Source organism: Oncorhynchus kisutch, linkage group LG9 (assembly GCF_002021735.2).
Source record: "Oncorhynchus kisutch isolate 150728-3 linkage group LG9, Okis_V2, whole genome shotgun sequence".
Lineage (NCBI taxonomy): Eukaryota > Metazoa > Chordata > Actinopteri > Salmoniformes > Salmonidae > Oncorhynchus > Oncorhynchus kisutch.
In genome coordinates this window covers 11,631,067-11,656,766 of record NC_034182.2, presented here as the reverse complement: position 1 = coordinate 11,656,766, position 25,700 = coordinate 11,631,067, and the positions used below count along the sequence as shown (strand labels likewise).

Sequence of the window (25,700 nt, the reverse complement as noted above, 5' to 3'; positions counted from 1 at the left end):
AAGGTACCTCATCACACAGAAAACAACCATTTCTCATTATAAGTGAGGAGGATAGCAGGCCATATGTGCAGGCATATTCACATTCACAGGAGTGAGAAAGGCTTATTTTGGTGGTTACAAGATTAGATGCGTTTCTCTAGAGGAAGGTGGGCAACCATGGAGAAGAGGCTTTGCATGCTGTGTCTCGATTTTGTTTCGGAGAGAGGCATGTTTTAATGTTTGTGGTTTTGTTCTTTCTAAAACATTACAGGCAGGTTTAATGTTTGTTTTTTGGTGTGCACGCGCGTGTGTATGTGTTGTGGAGGAGGGTCTCTAAAAATCATTGACATTTCTCTAATAAAGACACATTTAATGTTTGGTGGGTTGTGTGTGTTTGATGGTGGGTGTCTCTTCCTGATAGGAAGGTTTACTATTTGACTGGTATTTGAGTGAAAGCAGCTTACAGGAGCTGTAATGTGAGCTTTAGGAGGCCTAGCCATCAACAGTATGAAGCATTGTAACCAGACACATACATTCACACACACAGCTTTTCCTTGAATAAGGAATTCATTATACAGAATGCATACCAAGGACGACGACTGACTCAACCTCAGAAACATTCCTCTTTCATTTACCTCTGTTACCTCTGCTAGAATGAATAATTGAATGAAAGTCATCTCTTGTGATCTCTTTTATTTTCCCCAGAGGATTTGAGGTCAGTGGTGTTAAGGCACTTCTGGGAGTAGTTGCAGCCAGCTTCCAGGTAGCTCCCCCTGTCAGAGAGACTGAGGCAGCGACGCGAATGACAACCCTCTGCTTTGCACTTCCTTCCTAGAGACACCTGTTGGCCTGAATCATTACCCACTGTCCATACACCCTGTTAGCTTTTACCACTGAGTGGACATTCACTTTCACTCATTCACACACACTCACTCACACTCAGAGGTTATGACAAGAAATTGGTCAAACAAACCAATCGCTGATAAGAGGATGGGTGAGATGGTTTCCACACATGCTGGTGGGTTATGTACCATCTGATGTTTGCTTTCCTGTGTGTGTGTGTGTGTGTGTGTGTGTGTGTGTGTGTGTGTGTGTGTGTTTCTCTCTCTCGGTTTTATGACAAATATGTGTTTTGAGGTAACAATATCAAACAACGCCTATGACAAATAGGTATGCCATGACTGGGCATATGTCTGTCTGGGGTAGATGTCCACCCATGGAGTAGGTGTCTGTCCTGAATGGGGTTCATGACTGGGCATAGGGTCATCTATAAAAATGCCGGGCAGGCCCAGTTGCCCATTATTTTGCCTACCATGACTATGTCCCCATAGAATGACAATGCCTTCATTCACAGGGCACGAGTAGTCACTGAATGGTTTGATGAGCATTAAAACGATGTAAACCATATGCCGTGGCCGTCTCAGTCACCAGATCTCAACCCAATTGAACACTTATGGGAGGTTCTGGAGCGGCGACTGAGACACCACCATCAACAAAACACCAAGTGATGGAATTTCTTGTGGAAGAACGGTGTAGAATCCCGTCAATAGAGTTCCAGTCATTTGTAGAATATATGCCACAGTGCATTGAAGCTGTTTGGCTGTGGTGGCCCAAAGCCCTTTTAAGAAACTTTATATTGGTGTTTCCTATATTTTGGCAATTACCTGTATGTTGGTGGGTTAGGCACACTCTGACATTTGCTTTCCTGTAAGTGTGTGTGTGTGTGTGTGTGTGTGTGTGTGTGTGTGTGTGTGTGTGTGTGTGTGTGTGTATATACACAGTATATCACAAAGTGAGTACACCCCTCACATTTTTGTAAATATTTGAGTATATCTTTTCATGTGACAACACTGAAGAAATGACACTTTGCTACAATGTAAAGTAGTGAGTGTACAGCTTGTATAACAGTGTACATTTGCTGTCCCCTCAAAATAACTCAACACACAGCCATTAATGTCTAAACCGCTGGCAACAAAAGTGAGTACACCCCTAAGTGAAAATGTCCCCTCAATGAACTGTAGCTCCCCAGTGCCGGCAGCACTCATGCAGCCCCAGACCATGACACTCCCACCACCGTGCTTGACTGTAGGCAAGACACACTTGTCTTTGTACTCCTCACCTGGTTGACGCCACACACGCTTGACACCATCTGAACCAAATCATTTCACTTCATTGGTTCCTTCCTACAGACACCTGTTGGCCTGAACCATTACCCACTGTCCATAACTTTTACCAGGGAGTGGACATTTACACACACACATGCACACACTCGGTGTGTATTTGTCAAACAAACCAATCGCTGATAAGAAGATGGGTGAGAATGTTCAGACACATGTAGGTGGGTTATGTACACTCTGACATTTGCTTTCCTGTAGGTTTGTGTGTGTGTGTCTGTTTGATGACAAAGGTCCAATCTGCTTTGATGTAACAATATCAAACAACACAATAACGAGCTTATGATTTTCCTTGACTTAACCTACAGCTGTTGGAGTTCCTCACAAAGTTGTATCCCAAAATTCTTGAGATAGACGTCAGTTAAAACAGAGGTTAAATTCGCTAAATAATTCAGGAGGAAAGGAGATTTTAAAAAAAGGTATGAAAGTACAGCTTTTAAAAGAGATAGAGAAAATAGAGGGTCTGTTAAGCAGAAGAGACAGAAATAAGTGAGAAATAATATCTGCCGCGTAACCAAGGCAACCCCATAACAAACATCAGGAAGGCCTACTCAAGTCTTTTAGGGCTGGTTGTGTACAACTAAGACAGACACAAAATGCACACACGACCAGGAGAAAGAATGCGCTTTTTAGGAGAGGAGGATGGGAAGAAGACAGAGGGTGGGAAAATGACAGAGGAGTGAAAAGGTCACAAACAAGCGCATGTAGAGAGGCATCACAAGTGAGTCAATGAGAGAGGAAATGTTGGAGAAGTGTAAGAAACAAAAATCACTTGACAAACAATCCATGTGGTATCTATTTGGACATCACAGTACAGGATCAAACTCTACTCAGAAGACTTAGATAATTGGCTCATTTCTTCAAGGCTGGGGGGAGACGTGATATCGTCAAATATTTATATAAAATGAGGACTTCATCAATGTGCACACACACACACACACACACACACACACACACACACACACACACACACACACACACACACACACACACATACACCTGCTGGAGTAATTAATAGCAAATAAATAGACTAATGAATATGAGGAGACGATAGCTCAGTACTGTCATATTCATGGTATCTTGAGCTGCTTCTGTTGTTGTTCGATGACAAACCTCTTGCTCTGTCTGCTAATGACTTGAGCATGAGGTGACTTATGTTTCCCCCAACATCACTGGCAATTAGTTTCCCTTGATTTGACATTCAAAAAAAAAAAAAGTCAACGTTTGAATAGATGCTAAAACGCTATTCAATATTCAAGATGTGTACAATAGCAAATTATGCCCATTAATTATCATACATTTACTACCAAACAGACACAAATCAGTGTCTTTCTGCTAGATGAACCGGAACCAAAATAACAGGAAGTGGTCATGTGCTGCTCAGTTGGAAGAGCATGGTGCTTGCAACACCAAGATCGTGAGTCGATTCCCACTGGGGCCACCCATGTGAAAATGAACGCACGTATGACTAAGTTGCTTTGGATAAAAGCACCTGTTAAATAGCATATATTATATTCTGTGTCATAGGAGGAAGAAGTGTCCGACTCAGTACATCTGACCACAAAACAAGTGTAAAGTGGTAGAAAAATCCCACATTTTCTTGTGGACCAGTATATATGTCCATAGAGAAATCACCAGGTAGGCACAATGGTTTGTTCTGCTCTCTTTCCACCCAGAGCTCTACCTATAAACACATGTTAACTAGTGGGCCTGGTAATGTAAAATAGTGAGGGAAAGTGTTATTTCCAGCACAGAACACTCATCTTCCCGCTGGTACACAGAAGAAACACATGCTGAAAAATTGGTCCTCACAGAACACTGAGCTACACTGAGGAAACAATATCACTTTGTTTAAGCCAACTCCTCTCTCCTCATTTACTGGAGCTTTGGACAGCTCTGCTCTGTATGTATGAGGAACAATCCCAAAGTCTCAACAATTAAATGAAGGGACTGTAGCATGTTGGTAGGAGGACGGACTCCTCAACTTTCTGAACACTAGCAAAGAGACTACAGTATGTAGTAATACCCTGGCAACATGTTCCATTAAAAAAAAAACAGATCCTCCCCGATCAGCCCTGCTGGGGCAATCGTTATTAACACATACACCGCCAGTCTCTCCTTTGTGGTACCTCAAAGGTCAGCTCACAACAATAATGAAACCGTCACTACCATGCCATAAATAACCTGTCAAATTAAGTGTGATAAAGATTATTCCCATCCATACGCGATTATCGTCACTCACGTTTTCATTGTTGTCGTTTCGATCAGTGGCTGTTTCTGAAAGACGAGGCTATACTTTCGACCTGAACTTTCTCTCGCGTGTTCTTTGTGCCTTCAAACAATACAAAGTAGGCCTAATACAGACATTATCTCTTGTCCTGTCTCTACTTAACTGCTGGGTGTAGCACCCAATCAGATTGAGCAACTTGTCACCTAAACACCATCAGATAGAATTCATAGCAAGCAGTGTACGGGAATGACATTCAGATGAACTGGAATGACATTCACTCTCATGGGATGCAAGGTAAAAAAAAAAAATAATAACTTCGCTGAAAGCCACACTTCCATTGTTACCACATAGAGGCATATGTCACTGTGCTTCTATGGCTATATATATATATATACATACGTACATACACACACTCTTTCTCGCTCTCTTTAGCAGTGCACACACACAGATTCAAAAACCGCACTTTGGAGATGTTTTATAGCATTTACAGAGAGTTAAAACAGGGATAGACACCAGTGTCACCCACCCACACACACACACTTCATAGCAGACAAGACAGCTCATAATCCAGTGCCGTTATCACAGTCAACACACCTATATTTGAGGTTTAATTAGATTTAAAAATGAAAACATCTCTCTCAGTATCATGGCAAAATATGTTGAATAGCATCAGATTAGCAACAAAACGGGTAATTTTGCTCTTTGGCCCATGGCAAAATGTGTAGAATTGTAGGTAATTAGCTTTAACAACACCAACATTCTCTCTCAGCCTCATGGCAAAATGTGTAGAAAAGCATGAGATTAGCTTTAAAACTGCAAATGTTTATCTTTGCCCCATGGCAAAACGTGTAGAGTTGCAAGAAGTTAAACAGCAACATTAGCCTTCAGTGACATTTTCTAGGAAATCATTAGCCGACACGGCAGTAGCGTAGCCAGAAATTCATTGGTGGGTGGGTCTGCCAAAATTTGTGCAATTTTGGAAAACTGCTAACTAAGGGAGATAAAGCACATAGTATATGCATGGTGACAAGACTTTTAGCCAAGTGACTGACGGTCACTTGTCAACTGGTGAAGGATAGAGAACACAAAGTTATGCAAAGGTTGTGTGTGTGTGTGTGTGTGTGTGGGGGGGGAAGCCATGTCTCAAATGATCCCCTATTTCCAATACAGTGCTCCACTTCTGATATAGTGAATACAGTCATTTGGCATTTGCACATAGTCTTCTGTATGACACAACAGAGAATGCTGATTGGCTGACAGCCGTTGTATATCAGACCGTATACCATGGGGGTATGACAAAACATATATTTTTACTGCTCTAATTACATTGGTAACCATTTTAGAATAGCAATAAGGTGCCTCGGGGGTTTGTGATATATGGCCAATATACCACGGCTAAGGCCTGTATCCAGGCACTCTGCGTTGCGTCGTGCTTAATAACAGCCCTTAGCCGTGGTATATTGGCCATATACCACACCCCCCTCGTGCCTTATTGCTTAAATATATCCTGGTTGTGATTGCAGGACGGGGTGTTAGGTAAGTGTTCTGTTGATCTAGCTGTAGGACAATCAGAGCGGTGTATGTGACCAATAAAATGTGATTTGATTCGATTTCTGCTATTAGAGAGGAGAACGTTGTACCATCACAGAACAGTTCTCCTGTTCATCCATCCAGATATATGAGAGAGAGAGAGAGAGAGAGAGAGAGAGAGAGAGAGAGAGAGAGAGAGAGAGAGAGAGAGAGAGAGAGAGAGAGAGAGAGAGAGAGGACATAGTTGCAAAAGGAGAGAATTATGCAGAGTGAGTGAGGGAAGGAACAAGAGAGATTGTGTGAAAATAAGAGAGAGAGAGAAAGATACAGACAGCGTGCACTGTAGAAAACCACCTTTTCACACATTCTGTCTGTTCCTCTCAACTTTTCTATCCCTCCCTCCCTGCCTTGCTCCCTCATTCTCTCTCTCTGCATGTCCTCATGTCTCCTGTGGTTCTCATGACACACGCAGACACAGGTGGTCAGACAGACTCGCACAGACTGACACACAGGCACACACTCACTCCCAGGCTGAGGGGCCATCTGCTCCTGAGTCACCTCTGATCACGTTTATCCCACTCTCCATCCTTTAATTTCTCCATCGATTCCCTTCTCATCTTCCCTCCATCCTCCTCTCGTGTCTCCAGATCCTCTCATCTGCTCTCTCTCTCTCTCTCTCTCTCTCTCTCTCTCTCAGAGTTCAGATCAGTCAGAGACAGGTCTAGGAATGATGCTAGTAATGGCTGGCTGACATTTCATGACTGTGATTCTAGATGACTAATAGGCTCTGAGTTTGGATATAAGCTCATTAAAACTTCTTCGGTATTGGTGCCCCGTCCACGGGACGGTTGAGCTAACGTAGGCTAATGCAATTAGTATGAGGCTGTAAGTAACAAGAAAACTTCCCAGGACATAGACATGTCTGATATTGGCAGAAACCTTAAATTCTTGTTAATCTAACTGCACTGTCCAATTTACAGAAGATATTACAGTGAAATAAAACCATGCTATGGTTTCAGGAGAGTGCCAATTTTGAACATGATAGGTTATTAATAAACAAATTAGGCACATGTGGGCAGTCTTGATAAAAAGTTTTGAACAGAAATCCAATGGTTCATTGGATCAGGCTAAAACTTTGGACATACACTGCTGACATCTAGTGGTCACAATCTAAATTGTATCTGGGCTCGATTAATACATTATGGCCTTTCTCTTGCATTTCAAAGATGATGGTACCAAAAATATATTTGTATTATCTTTTACCAGACTACACTTGTGTTAGATTCTCCTACATGCTGTTCACATTTCCACAAACTTCAAAGTGTTTCCTTTCAAATGGTACCAAGAATATGCATATCATTGCTTCATGTCCTGAGCTACAGGCAGTTAGATTTGGGTATGTCATTTTAGGTGAAAATTGAAAAAAAGGGGCGGATCCTTAGGTTTTAAGTGACAATTTCTTGATTGTGTTGATGAACTCCGATGAAGATACAACTGTATCTACAGGGACTACGGAAGAGGGCTGCAAGTACATTTCTTCCTGATGTGCTGACAGTGTACTTGATTATGCCTTTTAATACAGAGACAAGGTGCCTTTTAATACAAAGACAAGGTGCCTTTTAATGCAAAGACAAGGTGCCTTTTAATGCAAAGACAAGGTGCCTTTTAATACAGAGACAAGGTGCCTTTTAATACAAAGACAAGGTGCCTTTTAATACAGAGACAAGGTGCCTTTTAATACAGAGGCAAGGTGCCTTTTAATACAAAGACAAGGTGCCTTTTAATGCAAAGACAAGGTGCCTTTTAATGCAAAGACAAGGTGCCTTTTAATGCAGAGACAAGGTGCCTTTTAATACAGAGACAAGGTGCCTTTTAATACAGAGACAAGGTGCCTTTTAATACAGAGACAAGGTGCCGTCAGCGTGAAACTAGCTTTCATCTTCCCCAATCTCTGTTTCGGGTGATAATATAACAACTATAAATAAGTCTAGTGTGCAGAGACACAGGCAATTAAACAGACTCATAATAATAAATGTGGAGGGATGACTGAAAATAAACGGTTCTTCCAACCTATTTCCCTCCATGTTTACCCACGGCAACAGAGGCACAATAGCACTTTCTTAGCATTTTCTGAGTAAGAGCTAAGTGAGAAAAACAAGTTGACACTGATTTCCTTCTGTTTAGCTGGAGGGATACACAGTCAAAGCCCATTTGTAGCAGCAGACACAACACTTAAGTAACATCAGAATCGATTTAGATTAGGGCTATTCAACTGGGCCTCCAGGACCACAGCTCTGCTGTTTTTCAACTGGCCCCTGTAATCAGGGACTGATTCAGACCTGGGAAACCAGGTGAGTTGGCCTCTCTGGGCAATCAATGATAACACATCTATGGGGATTTAACAATAATACATCTATATAATAGCATGTAGAATGATTAGGCTAGACAATACACTACTAAATGCGTACGTAGGTAATCGTGTGCGGGAGATATCTTTCATAAGGAATTGAACTCTGGGTCCTGTATTTCCCCGTTCCGCAAATGAGACTCAGCGTGGTGGTGTTCATGCCAGGAGTCATGCACACAGCCACACACACATACCACTAATCAAGGGGAATTACAACCTACACAGATGCATGTTAACATGGAAAACATGCATGACCTGGAAAGTGCACATCAGTAGCCTAGGCCAGATGAGCTCTAATGAAGGAGAGGTGGTTACTCATCTATACAGTTTAGCCTTTATAGAGACCTGAGAAAATGTGTATAGCCTCAACCTACACACCCACACATCTATCTTTATCATCACAGTGAGCTGAACATAACAGAACGTGGCCCATTACAGACTACGGAGAACAGACACAGGCCCAGATTATCCTGTTCTGTTCTCACCAGAGTTCTTTTTATGGTCAAAATCATTCCATTATGGTCCCAGGGTGAGACTTAGCAGGCTGCCTGTATGCATCCCTCCTCATCTCTACTCTCCTGACCTCCTCTCATCCCGCTCTCCCCTCCCCCCCAGAGTCTCTGAAACAGGACACTGTCCACCTGAGAATACAGCTTTCTGGGTCACGGTGACAACGGCCAGGGTTTACACACTCTCCTGTGTGTGTGTGTGTGTGCGCACGCGCGTGCGTTGGTGTGTGTGTGTGTGCGCGTGCGTGTGTGAGAGAGAGGGAAAGAGAGAGTGAGCGAGAGAATGAGGTAGTGAGACACACTAATGCTCAGAGAAACAGAGCAGTTTGTAATGAAGAAGAAACACTTCAGATTAAAGATGAGGAGATTAAGCATTTACAACTCTCTCTCTCCACCTCCTTCCCGCCCACACTTTCACCATCTCTGTACCTGTCTCTCCTCCTCTCCCTTTCGGCCTCTTTCTCTCTGCCCGTCTCCCTCTCTTGTCTGAGTTGCAGTTTTGAGAAGTCTGTCTGTCAGCCAGTCTGTCTGTCAGCCAGTCTGTCTGTCAGCCTGCCTGCCTGTCAGCCTGCCTGCCTGTCAGCCTGCCTGCCTGTCAGCCTGCCTGTCTGTCAGCCTGCCTGTCTGTCTGCTGTGCTGCATAAGTGAATATCTCACGGAGGGAGAACGGGAGGCATGCTGCTTGTCTGATAGCAATTAGACCTTGACACGTTCACCTTGAATCCCCCTCTAAACAAAAAACCTCCGCCCTCCCGTGAGCTACTCTTCCCTCTCTTCTGGTGCATAACAAGTAGAGAACGTCACTACATTCCCAACATCAAACCACAATAATGCTTGATGAATTTAACAAATCACCATGTGCAGGGAATGTAGCAGTGGGGGGAAAAAAACTAAAAACTGGAAGACGAGTTTGACTGTTTCAAGGGCACCCACACACTGCACGGCACACACGCATGTTCCTAACTTCCTACTCCTTCAGAATAATACCTCTGTAGATGTATATCAGACACCTACACACAGGTACAGGTACTCAAGCAGTAGACAGTTGGAGGTGGCCGTTCTCCATTCCTGTCAGCATCGGTCTACTGTCACCGCTATATAGTACACTACTTTTGACCATATATAGGGAATAGAGTGACATTTGGGACGCAGTCTTTCATCTGAGCTGCCTGATAAGAACCAGGGAATACACACTATAGCGTGCCACAGTGATGCTCTGACCAAGCCCTGAGTATACAGAGAACACATCTGTGTGCATCACTCTCCAATTGCTAAGCCAGGCCTGAAATCGCAGTCAATAATAAATACTAGATGATTTATTGAGCAATAAAAACAAAAAGACAGAAAGTCCTTGAGGGTTTGACTATTCTCCAGAAGAGTTTTCATCTCTAGTGCAGTCAAGAGGGACGGAGGGATGAATGGATGGGTGGAGGAACAGGGTCAACATTTATCAGGCAAAAAGCGGTGTCCCCTTCGGGAACAAGAGGATCCCCTCAAAGAACAAGAGAATCGTGTTTATATGGGAAGGACGAAACAAAAGAGGGCAATAATTGGAGGACTATAAAATAAATGTCTCATGAAATGTTCACACACACACACACACACACAGGTGAGAGGGTCCACGAGGAATCGTGATAGGACTAGAACAGTAGCCACCTCAATTTCCCTGGATTTCAGTGCATCCGGTAACAGCAGTCAGTTTGTCCTTGCAACACGATCACATTCCAGGTCACTGATTTAGCGGACACCGCCGCAGCCCTCGACCTCTGGGGGCCGTAGCGCCTGTCATCGATGTCAATAAAACATTTTTTTTTTAAACATAATAAATCATTGAGTGTAACCCTCCAAAAAGTAATTAATTCATAAACCTTTTTAAATTTCCATATGTACTAGGAAGCTAAGTGTTTGTTTCTTGGGCATCAGGAATTTGACTGAAAAAGTGCCACAGGTCTTTTTTTTTTTTTTACTCATTTGAAAGTATAAGGGGGACAACGAACAAATGCCACAGTCAAGGCTACGATGGTGCCAGTGCAATGACTGGTGCTTACGGAGGTGCTCAAAAGCACATGTAGTTCTTTATGAGTTTTAGTTTAGAAAACAATCTCTTTGCAGATGTGACAGTTACAGGGATGGTAAAAACAGCTTAATTTCCATAGCAACATCGGGGAAACTGGGCAGAAGGGAGGAGGGCTTCAAATACAGCAGTTCTGTAACATATTTAATTTTAGCCCCTCAATTCTCCTTAATTGCCGGCCCCAACACATTACGGAAAGAGATTAACTGTATAGGAAGGTCTTCTGGATACTGGACAGTCAATAAATTGGCAGATGCAAACAGATGATGGTATTTAGCAGACAAAAGTTCTTGAGGGTTTGAACAGAAAAAAAGAAGAAAAAAAAGTGGTTAGTGATTTTCGTTCATACTGGTGAAACTGGTGTTTGAGTTGTGTGGTTACAATATCAACAGTCCCCAATCTCTGGAATATCTTGGCATGCCTCAAAATGTGTTTAAATTGTGTGAAGCGCAATGGACATGTAAAACACAATGTCTCAGGAAAGACTGTCTGAGTTGGCAACTCAGTAATAGTATGGACCTACAGGCCGCGGTGAAAACATTTGCACACAAAATAGGAGGACTTCAGGAGACCAGGGGAGTCTCTCAAGTTGGATTTCATTTGATTTAGGCCCAAATGAATTTACCTTGAATATTACAGCACATTTGTGTAGGGTATTAGCCAGACAAAACCCGCTGAGCAAAACCCGCTCAACAATACCGTCTGAATTTATCCTCAAACAAACTACTTTTTTTTCTTCATTGTTAGGCTCTGATTTTTTAGAAATAGCACCTAAATCGCAGCAAAAAAACAGTATACAGCTATAGATAGTACACTTCATAATGAAACAATCTCTAGTGAGTTATAGCGTTGAGGGTGGATTGACTATTTTTGGCATTAATGCAGAGAAACAGTGTTTCAGGTATGATAGAAATACAGGGCTGAGGCCAATCGAGGTCGGACCAGGCGAGGACAGTGTTATTTTAGCTGCCGAGCGGTGCTGTGAGGGTCAGTATCAGAGATGTATTACATTCAGAGCCTTGACCGACTGCAGGGCGTGTTTCCCCGATAGCCGTACAGGGGGGGGGGGGCCCTGTCCTCCAACTCAAGGCTTCCTGTCTAATATAATCTGAGTTTCTTATTAATAGTACTGTAGCCAACCTGCTCGCTGGGGTATGGGGCTGACAAATTATACACTTAACCTTGGAGAACTCCTAACATTTCCAGTAAACATTTTCAATAGAAGGTTCATATTGATTCGACTCTATTTAAAAAAGCATTCTCTCCCGTATCCGTTCAGTGAATCTAAAAGTAGATTTTAAATCTGAAACTGTACACTGACCAACGGAATGAGAGAAGTACAGATACATAGAGAGGTAGAGAGAGAGAAGGGGTAGAGAGAGGTAGAGAGAGAGTGGGAAGAGGGGTAGAGAGAGGGAAGAGAGATTGGGAGAGAGGAGAAGAGAGAGGAGAAGAGAGAGAGAGAGGGAAGAGAGGTTGAGAGAGAGGAGAAGCGAGAGAGAGGAGAAGAGAGAGAGAGAGGTAGAGACAGATCAGTGATGACCATCTGGTCCTCACAGTGAGGTGTGCTGAAGGCAAAGCCATCTCAGTGGGCGTCGGCGCCGGAACTCAGCGTCAGCTGGGCCCCACCGGGTCATATATTACCTAACTGAAACCCATCTCTGGCCTGCTTGTTTGAGCCTACAGTGAATTCTCGTTTTGGCCAAATTGCAAAAACAATATGTGAGTGACCTTTCAGGAAATGTGTACGAGTGATAACTAGGAACAAACTTTTCCACATTTTCTTTGTAGACTGTGTGTGTGTCCTACCTGTATCTCCATGCCCTGCTCCAGCAGTCTCTTGGCCTGGTTCTCCACCTCCAGTCTGGCTCTGCTGATCAGCAGCAGGTCATTCTCTATCACGTCTATACCAGACAGATCCACCCCCTGGGACAGATAGTCTGGAGAGAGGGAGAAGAGGGTGTTAGAGGGTGTGTGTGTGTGTGTGTGTGTGTGTGTGTGTGTGTGTGTGTGTGTGTGTGTGTGTGTGTGTGTGTGTGTGTGTTTGCATATGTACACCTTCAGATATTTTTCTGAGATCTAGAAAAACACCCTCCAACATTTGACAATATAACATTTGGCATTCAGTGCGATTTATTTTCATTTCAATAGAAAACCAGCCTCCCACAATACAGACTCCGAACAATACAGCCTACTAAAATACAGCCTCCTACAATACAGCCTCCCACAATACAGACTCCGAACAATACAGCCTACTAAAATACAGCCTCCTACAATACAGCCTCCTACAATACAGCCTCCCACAAGACAGACTCCGAACAATACAGCCTACTAAAATACAGCCTCCTACAATACAGCCTCCCACAAGACAGACTCCGAACAATACAGCCTACTAAAATACAGCCTCCTACAATACAGCCTCCCACAATACAGACTCCGAACAATACAGCCTACTAAAATACAGCCTCCTACAATACAGCCTCCCACAATACAGACTCCGAACAATACAGCCTACTAAAATACAGCCTCCTACAATACAGCCTCCCACAATACAGACTCCGAACAATACAGCCTACTAAAATACAGCCTACTAAAATACAGCCTCCTACAGTATTGGAGAGTGAAGGTCAAAGGGAAAACGTGACAAGCACACAGCTGTAGACATAGAAAACAGGTGGAACTGCAGTCAATAGGAAAGGTAGCAGTATATGTTGACTTTTAAACTGCGTGTGTGTGTGTGTGTGTGTGTGTGTGTGTGTGTCAGCCAGATGTTCTATGCAGATGGGTTGATCCAATTAACCCCTTGCTAACATTCATTAAGACCTTCCCATGACTCACTCACACACACACCCACACACACCCACACACACACCTTCAGTCCCCTCTACAACCTATTGTGTTAAAAACAATACATAGTTGAATCTTTAAAAACCCTGTCACAAAAATAAATGTGAACCAGCGACACAGGTAGGGAAAGCGAAGCTACCATTTCAGTGCAATCCAAAGGAGAGAGCAGGCAGGCAGATAAATAATCTGAAATAGCTTTAATGTCTTTGTCTAGACTCTCTGCTCTGCGCAGAGCGCTGTGCTCCCCAGTGAGAGAAGTCAGTCAGCAGACTGGCCAGGGAGAAGCGATTGGACAGCAGAATATCTAATCCAAAGACAATCCACTCACAGACAACTAAAATTCACATCCCTAGTATGCTCTTCCCTGTGTGTGTGTGTGTGTGTGTGTGTGTGTGTGTGTGTGTGTGTGTGTGCGCGTGTGCGTGTGTGTGTGTGTGTGTGTGTGCGTGTGTGTGTGTGTGTCAGGCATGGAGTGTGTGTGGGGCAGCCCCCAGGGACGGCCCTGGGCATTAGTATATTTTTGGGGGGGTGGCTAAGTCAAGGTTTCAAATTACTGTTGAGCATTAGAATAATAGAATACACAAAGTGCAATTTCGAAATTTGGTTGTGTATCAGCGATTTCTCTCATTGTTATGTCAGCCACTCAATTAGCTGGGTAGACAAGCTTCCCAAAGGACTCATTTAGTTTGGTACTGTCCATATGCAGCTTGTTACTGGTCACAGGTCCAGGAATGACTGAAGAATTGCAACATTTACCTAGAGCTACCTCTGTAGATAGCACTACTGGGTGATTTGAAAAGTCTTAGTCAATTGATCAATAATATAATAAAACATTTCACAATCTGTAGAAACTATGAGAATAGAAAGTTTCAGAACTTTTGTGAAACATCACAGCACAGTTGAAAAAGATATGGCAAATAGAAATCCAATATGGATGGTGTTGAGAGATAGATGGGAGGGGTTGAATGGAGCTGAAGGGTGGGATTAACAACAAGATAACAAGATAAATATCTGTCTGTAAAATGTATATAGGTTCAGAACTTTTGTGAAACATCACAAAAAATAATAATATGGCAAATGAAATAAAACGGACTAGACGGACTAGAGAAATAGAGGGGAGAGGTTAAGGGTAGGAGGACAGGACCAAAAACAAACTAAATATAACTATTGTAAAATATACTGTGTTTGTAAAATGTATATAGTATGTATAATCTGGAAGTAGAAGCCTAAGTGTTGTTGTCCATTAGTTTACTCCAATTAGGGGAAGTAGGGATAGAAAATAATAAAGGAAAATATATTTTTTTAAAGATGTATGTATGTATGTATGTATGTATGTATGTATGTATAGTACATACTTATTTTCCACCATAATTTACAAATAAATTCTTTAAAAATCCTACAATGTGATTTTCTGGATTTTTTTTCTCATTTTGTCTGTCATAGTAGAAGTGTACCTATGATGAATATTACAGGCCTCTCATCTTTTTAAGTGGGAGAACTTGCACAATTGGTGGCTGACTAAATACTTTTTTGCCCCACTGTATGTATGTATGTATGTATGTATGTATGTATGTATGTATGTATGTATGTATGTATGTATGTATGTATGTATGTATGTATGTATGTATGTATAGTACCAGTAAAACGTTTGGACACACCTACTCATTCAATGGTTTTCATTATTTTTCCTATGTTCTACATTGTATAATAATAGTGAAGACATCAAAACTATGAAATAACACATATGGAATCATGTAGTAACCAAAAAAAGTGTTAAACAAATCCAAATATATTTTATATTTGAGGTTCTTCAAAGTAGCCACCCTTTGCCTTGATGACAGCTTTGCACACTCTTGGCATTCTCTCAACAGCTCAAATAAGCAAAGAGAGACGACAGTCCATCATTACTATAAGACATGAAGGTCAGTCAATCCGGAAAATGTAAAGAACTTTGAAAGTTTCTTCAAGTGCAGTTGCAAAAACCACCAAGCGCTATGATGAAAATGGCTCTCATGAGGACCGTCACAGGAAAGGAAGGGTGGGGGGGAACCTCACTGGCAAAACATTTTTGTACGCCAACCCCCCCACCTCACAACCAAATATCACCTAGGGCCCCCAAAGTGCTAGGGTCGGCCCAGGCAGCCACTCAGATAACAATACCCTTCCGAGGGGCTAAGGGTATGGTTAAGAATTATAATTTGTTGTTGAGAAATGCTGGTTAGAAAACGCTGTACTTCAATCCTTTCTAGCTTGGCCACTGGCCAGGTAGTGACGGCTAGCAAGGTCCTCTTTGGCACTGCTGGCACCATGATGTGCATGTTGGTGGCGTCTTGTGGTGCCTCTACACTGGGCCCTCGGTCTGTGTTGTGCCATTGCACTGGGAATCGGTTACTGATTCAACATCAATCAGCCTGCCTCATCGTCGGCCATATTTATCTGCACTGAGAAGACCCGTCTAAACCACAGCCTGGGAAACGGAAGGCATTACACTGAAAACAACTCCAACTGTGACCTTGGAAACACAATTTAGTCAATACAAGGTACAAGGGAAGAAAGGGACTTCTGATAAGAAACATTAGCCATGACTCAATATGGCCGACTGGAAGCTCTCTAGGACGGGAGAGGATGCTGAAATTACTTCACAAAACATGCAATTCACTTCACAGCTGATAAGGAGGAGGAGGCAACAAATAGAGAGAGATTGTTATTGTCCAGAGAGCCAAGCCTCCATCTTAAAATTAGAAAGGAGAGATGAGAACGAGAGAAAGCGAGAGAGAGGGGGGGGGGGGCAATTTCTTGGGATAGCCTTCCAAATAAGCTTTCTAAATTCCCTTCTGCCATATGTGCCTCAGCTCTCTGGCTCCATCAATATGTGAACCTCTTAAAAGGTATTCACAGGAACAGAATACAGCAAGAGCAATGGTGAATCCGCGTTTCACTTTCAAAGGGGAAAGGAGAAAGCCTGCAAGTAACATCCATCGCAACGGCGGCGAATTCTGCAGAGATTGCGTGAAATTACATTTGAACGGTCCACATTTCCAGAGTAAATGCAACCATCTAGGACACCATAGTGTGAAAGTGAATGTATAAGCTACTACTAAAGTACTACAGGTGTGAAAGCCATTTAGAGAGTCAATGTTACGATAAAGCATCCAGTAAAATGTTAGTGTGGATGGCTGGTAAAGACAATCACAGCACACAGTTTTTAGTGTGTACATAAAGCTGAAGAGAATCGCTCGAACCCTGGCGCAGTCAGAGTCATTATTGTGACAATGACATACCTCACTCAGACAGGAGCCCTATTGAATAAAAAAACAAACATTTTTCCTTATGTAACCCAGAGACGGGGTTAAAACTAGTGCACTGTTCAGGGACCAGAGACGTATTATCATTGTTGTCTCAGCCTGTGATTGGACAGACTGTAACAACTGTACCATGAGTTCTCATTGGTTCCATACACCGAGCTTCCCTTCTATTGTCTGTCTGTCAGATGGACGAGAGGATAGAGAATGTGTTTGTAAGTCATTGGGCCGGGAGCCGCCACAAATCCACACACACAAGGGGACACGAGGATTAGCGGAGAGAGACTAGACAGGGACTGGGTACAGTAGGAGTCAGCCTCTCTCCTAATGTTGATTTTTTTTAACCCAGGTTTCTGAGAACCAGTTTCAGAGTGGAGGGCTAAAATAGCTCTGTAGTCATATCTGGACACCAGGGACGACATAGGACCCCGTTTCCACACTTGTTTGTGTGTAACTGCTAACATAAACCTGTGAATTTGCTGCCAAAGCCGAGATGTGAAATAAACAAAGAGGAATCAGATAAGCTCGAGAGATGTTAAAATGTTTATTTGCCAAGCAGAGCACGTGTTTGTTTGTGTGTGTGTGTGTGTAGTGTGTGTGTGCGCGTGTAACCTCCGCGCTGCTTGAAGGTCACCCTTAGTGTTTATTGGCACTCAGTCCTTTCCCAGGCCTTCCCAACGCCTCTCAGACAGCAACACATAAGCACATGCTCCCTCCACAGCAACAAGGAGTGAGTGTGTGTGTGTGTGTGTGTGTGTGTGTGTGTGTGTGTGTGTGTGTGTGTGTGTGTGTGTGTGTGTGTGTGTGTGTGTGTGTGTGTGTGTGTGTGTGTGTGTGTGTGTGTGTGTGTGTGTGTGTGTGTGAGAGAGGGGTGGCTTGCACACCCTCCCAGTGGGACAGTGAACAACAGGAAGAGACGAGCTCCAACTCCATGGTCCACAGAGGGGCCTAGTGCACAAAATACAACCCCAGGAGAGAACACTGTGTGGGGGAGACAGGGCTAACCTTCCTCCCTAGAGACTAGATGGTGTTTACACCAATGATGGCTCTGGAATTATCATCAAATCTCATCAGCCAGTTTATCACACTGTCCCCATGTTTTATTAAGAGGGAAATAAACAGCTATGTTTCATAGGTCTTTCAGTGAAGAAATGTGAACTGTGTTCACCTTGGCCAAATATATGCACGTACGGAGACATAGCCAGCCTGGGTTGCACTCAGCCTGCTACAGGATGACCCCTGAACTCAGATGACCACTGACCGCACGCAGAATACACTAAAATCATCTCTCTCAGTATAGGGCTATGAGTGAGGGGGAGAAGAGAGGGATGAAAAGGAGAAGAGAAAATACACTCAAGAGGTCAAAGGGACATGAGGTACTGTGATTAACACATAGTGACATAATCTAAGAACACTCTGCTATCCTGTCTGTCATTACTAAACAGGCAGACTGGGTGAGGTCATCAAAGAGGGTCAGTAAATGATGTAATCACAGAGAGCCCAGAAGGTCATCCGTGTTGTTATCCGTGATGTGACCTCAGTGAGGTTTAATGATTCAGAATGGAGTAACGCTGGTGTGTGTGTGTGTGTGTGTGTGTGTCTGTCAAAAAGGAAGGCGTAGCAGGTGGCAATGGGGTGGTTTTTAAGCCAATTTCCTGCAATTCCACAAATTTGAGCTGAGAGACATTTCTGCAGTTTCAGAGCAAATTTCCTGCAATTCTACACATTTTGTCATGGCCCTGAGATAAATATATTCTGCCATGGAGCTGAGAGAAAATGTTGCCATTTTAAAACAAATTTCCTACAATACTATGTATTTTGTCATGGCTAATATGTTATTTTTCTCAAACATAATAACAAAATCAATACTGCTGAATAAATTGTTTTTGGAATTTTAAATTATCCCAGACTGCCTAGCCTAGCTTGTATTTTGGTGATTGTTAGTTCTCAAAGATTTTATAATTAAAAAAAGATATATAGGTCAATTATCTTTTCTACGTACATTTTATCTGCTTTTAGTTGTTGAAGTTTACACTGAAAGCATTTTGATTCTGATAATTGTTTTACCGTTTGTTCCCGCCCAAGTCTTTTCTATGCAGAAAAATCCCTGACTGTCTGAAATCTTGTGTCAGTTACAGGAGTTTGATCAGGTTCCAGCCACTGTCTGCTCAGTCACCTCATCCCTCCCTCGCTCTCTCTTTCTCCTCCAGTTGCAGACTACACAATCAGCCCTGACAGGCTGTTTCTGCCCCATTAGCTCTTGCCATGGGGCACTGATCTACAGCCACAACACAGATAGTCAATATGGCTGGAGCTGGGCAGACACCCACAGCGAGTGCACAGTGGACTCGTCAGCAGTGACAGGCTCTGGCACGGCGACTCTTTCATCCCACTCGCTCTCTCTTCCCTCTCACTCTTCCCACTCGCTCTCTCTTCCCTCTCCCTTTCCGACGCACACACGCTCTTCACACACACACGAAATGGGGAAAAGGTAGAGAAACCCAAGCAAACAGCAACCTGTAGGGGCATCAGGGGACAGGGTTGGATATGGGATTGCAATATTAATACCAGCATCAAACATTTATGGGCATTCTCTCCTCCAAGCAGAGAAGTAGAAAATGATTTGTGTGTGTGCGCGTGTGTGTGTGTGTTAGGGCTGCACAATTAATTGAATTCACATAAAGATCGCAAGAGATCCATGATGCATGTATATTTTGAAACGTCACTCATGTAACGTCCACTTTTATAGTTTACTCCGTTTGTCAGTTTGCATGCTGCTCTGTTAGGACAAATGCAGTCAACAGATTGTACCAAACAGGAACGATGCTGCTTTTCCCTTTGTTTCTTAATATACACTTAGAAATGTCTTCTTTTTTTTTTCTTTCAGAAAATATATTTTTTTTGGTCCATTAAAATAAAATAAAATAGATCAGAAATATAGTGTAGACACTGTTAATGTCACTCCTGTGTTCCAATGATCATTGAGCCTTTTAAAATGATAAACTTGGATTAGATAACACAACGTGCCATTGGAACACAGGAGTGATGTTTGCTTATAATGGGCATCTGTACGCCTATGTAGATATTCCATAAAAAATCAGCCGTTTCCAGCAACAATAGTCATTTACAACATTAACATTGTCTATACTGTATTTCTGATCAATTTTATGTTACTTTAATGAACCAAAAAAAGTGTTTTTCTTTAAAAAAATGCAAACATTGCAAACACAATATTTGGCAAAAAAACTATTTGCAATTAGATTTTTTGCGCATATCGTGCAGCTCTAGCATGTGTGTTTGCATTGTACAGTTTACCAGTTCTACAGGAATGACTATGACTCCTCTAAAGCACAGCATAGCAACAAAATATGCCTATTGAGAAGTGCCATAGCTCTGTATTTACAGTGCATTCGGAAATCATTCAACCCGTGAACTTTTTCCACATTTTGTTATTCTAAAATTGATTGACAATTTAATATAAACACAATGACAAAGCAAAAACAGTTTTTTTTTAGAAATGTTTGCTAATTAATATATATATATTTTTAAAACGCAAATATCACAAGTATTCCGACCCTTTACTCTACTTTGTTGAAGCACCATTGGCAGCGATTAAAGCCTCGAGTCTTCTTGGGTATGATGCTACAAGGTTGGCACACCTGTATTTGGGGCGTTTCTCCCATTCTTCTCTGCAGATCCTCTCAAGCTCTATCAGGTTGGATGGGGAGCGTCGCTGCACAGCTATTTTCAGGTCTCTGATGTTAGATCAGGTTCAAGTCCGGGCTCTAGCTGGGCCACTCAAGGACATTGAGACTTGTCCCGAAGCCACTCTTGTGTTGTCCTGGCTGTGTGCTTAGGGTCGTTTTCTTGTTGAAAGGTGAACAGGAGGTCCTGAGCGCTCTGGAGCAGGTTTTCATCAAGGATCTCTCTGTACTTTGCTCTGTTCATCTTTCCCTCGATCCTGACTAGTCTCCTAGTCCCTGCCGCTGAAAAACATCCCCACAGCATGCTGCTGCTGTCACCACGCTTCACCGTAGGGATGACGGCAGGTTTCTTCCAGATGTGACATCGGCTGTTACTGTGACCGTATTACCGCCAGACCAGCAGTCACGAGTCATGATGGCAGTCAAATTCCACATGACCGTTTAGTCACTGTAATTAGGCTTCTATCAAGCTCTGATGCTGCTGATGGTCATTAGTAACCTACAAAACTTGCTAATTGCCTGGTACTCAACACTATATTGTCCCTCTAATCACTCTGACATTAATGCGCAAATGTAATCAGAAATCTAATCAAACACTTCATGAGAGCCCATGAGCTCATGTTGCTAGTGGTTGTATTAATTTAGGATCTATCCCATCCCAGAACTGTCCCAGACTATGTTTGGAATATTTCCTTCTCGCACAGAATATTTATTTATTTACCTTTATTTAACCAGGTAGGCAAGTTGAGAACAAGTTCTCATTTACAATTGCGACCTGGCCAAGATAAAGCAACGAATATAATAGGTTGACTTTTATACTATGGGGATAGTAGATAGATAAAGGCTAGAGCTTTTGCTGTTCGTTAGGCAAACACATCTTGTTGGCTGATGAAAAGTAAAATGTGGACAGTTCTTCCAATATCTTCAATATGCGCCTCGGAATTGGATAAGGCGCGTGCAGATGCGTCCCCGATGTGTCGGTCTTCACTTGTAGCCTGTAAGAAAGACCAGATCACATGATGGAGAGCCATTTCAGTGAGAGGTGTCGTGTCTTTGGCTATGCCGGATTAAGTGTTATGACATGCTATTCTATAAAATAATTTCTCTGTAATTAATATTACCTGATTAAGCTAATCAGGTAAATGTAATTAACTAGAAAGTCGGGGCACCACAAAATAATGTTTATAGAGCTGTTATCTTCCAAATAAACTCAAAGACCTGGTAATCTTTTACCTCAATAGCAGTCAATTTTTAATCGTCACTTTATTTAGTCTCATCTGAAAGTTGTAAATTCTTGGTTCACGAACCCTGGCTAACAAGTTGAATCAGCAATACAAAATTTGGTTTAATTACTTATTTACTAAATAATCACACAGAATTACATCTACACAGAATGGATCATACATTGATTATAAAATGTCAAAGGAAAACGTCCCTAGCGGACGGAACAGATGCTACTTAATATAATGTTTACATACCCTACATTATCCATCTCATGGATATGGATATACTGTACTCTATCATCTACTGCATCTTTATGTAATACGTGTATCACTAGCCACTTTAAACTATGCCACTTTGTTTACATACCCTACATTATCCATTTCATATGGATATGCATATACTGTACTCGATACCATCTACTGCATCTTGCCTATGCCGTTCTGTACCATCACTCATTCATATCTTTATGTACATATTCTTTATCCCTTTACACTTGTGTGTATAAGGTAGTAGTTTTGGAATTGTTAGGTTAGATTACTCATTGGTTATTACTGCATTGTCGGAACTAGAAGCACAAGCATTTCGCTACACTCGCATTAACATCTGCTAACCATGTGTATGTGACAAATACATTTGATTTGATTTGACGGCTGGTTACACAAAGAAAGGGGGATGGGTTTTGAATGAAAGAGCGGGAAGACTGAGGAACAAAAAGATTTTGTCTCTCTATCGGGCCGTAGGCAGCTATGCTATCGTAAATACAGTATCTTATGCATTCTAAATAACCGCCCATTTAAAAAAGGAAAATGCAATAAATATTTACTCTGAGCTGCGCTTCAGTAGATTGGTCGTAGATAGAAGGCGGGGTGGTCCAGCATGGATCTCTGGTCCTCTGAAGAATGTCTAGTGGTGAACTGGAACGTGGTAGAATGGATACTCTGTCCGTCCTCTCCTAGCCCACGTTTAGCGGGTGGAGAGGGTATCACTTTTTTAGTGAAGTTCATACCAAGTTGCCATACTTTTATGCTTATGCTATATTCTGGCTGGTATCGTCGAAATTCATCCTGCCGGCATGTAGGTTGTCACCTTCACGTTGCGATTCAATGCTAATTTGGTTGCGATTCAGTGCTAGGTTCCTGTCGTTCAACCAGAGCCCACGCTGAGGTTGGCTTAGCTCTGTAGGTGATCTTGTCCTTTCAATGTGGGGACCGCAAGTCTGCACGTCCTTGGAACAGAAAGTTGAATTTTCATCAACGGGTTTATATAGTGGTGAAAGAAGGGCGTGTTTCATAGTTTACAACCAAAGTCTGTTCCCTTGGGCGGGGCCTCTGAGTGAGTAGAGTTTCTCTATGACAAACCGTTCTCTCATTTAAGAAGCTAAAATTACATTGAATCTTCACAGTTTCATATTTAAACATTTAAATTGCACAACAATTCCATGTGAATCTGATAACTAGAATGAGTCGACTTTCCAAGATACTACTAATGACAGGATGACAAACTGTAATGTCTCAGACAACAACTGATCTGAGATCATATTCATTAAGTACCAATGCATATGTTCAACTGGTGGATTACCAAAATATGGTTCCGTTTCCCACCTTTCGATGTTACCAGACTCTCTATGTTACAAAAGGCTTTACAAGAGTCAACTCCATAAAGTAGAGAGAGAAAAGGGGAAAGGTATTTATGGGGGTCATAAATCTCCCCCTACAGGCCAACATCATGACAGTGGTGCTTTGGGGCATGCAGCCGGGAGAGTAGAATAGTAATGATAATATTCAGCCCAAGGGCACAACGGTCACTGGCCGCAAGAGGCATGGTTTTTCAGGGGGGCATTACGGCCACACAAAGGGATGCCGCGGGGAAATTGCAAGCATTATCAAGTGCTTGTCAAATTGCGAATGAGAAACTAATGCAGTGTGTACAGCCTGCGCAAAAAAAACAAAGCAGAGCTCATACCTTTCATGCAACTTTTTTCAAATCATCATTAGAGTCACATCAAGCAGCCTTACAATGTATTAAAAATCCAAACATATATCCCAACGTTTTTTTAGAACAACTAAAGTTACTTTAATAACTCTAAATTAAGAATTTAGGAATAGCTTTTTTGTTAACTGCTCAACACAGAATAGCCGTATGTGCACACTCAAATCTTTGAGAAAATATCCTTCCTATTTTATTCAGCTATGTTCAATTATATTCTTCATACTATAAAATAATGCCAAATGCAAAATGAACTAGTGTAGCCCACAGCCAGATGGCATAGCCAGATCGGGGCTTAACATAAGGACAACTCAGAGTATGCTATTCTGTTCTTCTGAAATAGACCACATTTTCTTCATATAATGTTTCTTTAGACCTGTCTAAAATAAATCATGGATTTATTGTGATGGTGTAAACTATACTAAATTGATTTATTAGACTTTTTAAAATGTAGATGTTCCAAAGGTCTGCATCAGTGGCTTGTAGGCTATGCGTGCAAGACAGGATGTGTTTGTTAATTAACAGTCAATTACCATGACAGTTATTTGCTTGACAATCACCGGCTGACTAAATTTCATGACCACCACAGCCCTAGATGTGATGCTTGGCATTCAGGCCAAAGAGTTTAATCTTGGTTTCATCAGACCAGAGAATCTTGTTTCTCATGGTCTGAGAGTCCTTTTGGAAGCCTTTTGGCAAACTCTGTCATATGCCTTGTGGCATCCCTCTGGCCACTCTACCATAAAGGCCTGATTGGAGGAGTGCTGCAGAGATGGGAGAACCCTCTAGAAGGACAACCATCTCCACAGAAGAACTCTGGAGCTCTGTCAGAGTCACCATCAGGTTCTTGGTCACCTCCCTGACCAAGGCTCTTCTGCCCCGATTGCTCAGTTTATTATTTAATACTTTTTGGAATAAGGCTGTAACGTGGCAAAATGTGGAAAAAGTCAAGGGGTCTGAATACTTTGTGAATGCACTGTATATTCCCTACAGGCTGCATCTAATCTAACCTGGTCATGTTGCCAGATATTCTTCATAAATGAGCAAACTCCTTTGTCATTCAAAGTGTCATTAAAATCAACAAAAGAGTAAGATAAAACAAGCAAATCTGGCAACCAGGCTAGTGTGACTAATGGATTGAGGGCAATTATGTCTGTCCTATCAGACAGGTGTATAATACCTGACGATTGGCCAAAATCCCCAAGGGTTCACCTACCATTACCATTGGCACAGTTGGCGAGCCCGGTCTTCAAGAGAGTGCAAACACACAGACTGGCATGGTGACAAAGAGAGGGAGAAAGACACAAAAAGGGAGAGTGTGTGTGAGTGAGAGGGCGACAGAGAGAATTTTGAATTTTAAAATCGACCTTTGGCACAATTCCGAGATGTCTTCCATCAATGCAGTGACACTGGCACCAGCGGAAAACACCCTCCGAAGAAAACCATATGTGCTCTGATGCCTCGGAGTTGAGAGAGACAGCTCCTCTTTCATTTTGCCATTTCCTGGCAAAATATAACATCATTATCCTCTGTCTGACATTGACATCCCAATTTCAGTACTGAAATCTAACCAATCTGTGGAATGTGAATCCTAATGACTGTGTTCCAGAACTTATGTGGAGGAAATCGCCATTACTGAACACAGGCTTGAAAGCTGCATCTTGATGGTGTCATGTCGATCTGTAGAGCTAGTGCCACTTAGGCTACAGACACACTAGAGCAGTGGGCTACAGG

At 42.3% G+C, this 25,700-nt stretch overlaps 1 protein-coding gene across 1 annotated transcript in view; it reads right to left on the bottom strand.

Moving 5' to 3' along the window:
- cog5 (component of oligomeric golgi complex 5) overlaps positions 1-25,700 on the bottom strand; it is an 89,864-nt gene that overhangs the window by 37,218 nt on the left and 26,946 nt on the right. The window contains exon 7 of the mRNA XM_020491075.2: positions 12,713-12,843. Coding sequence (XP_020346664.1) covers positions 12,713-12,843 — 131 coding nt within the window. The remainder of the gene's footprint in view (positions 1-12,712; positions 12,844-25,700) is intronic.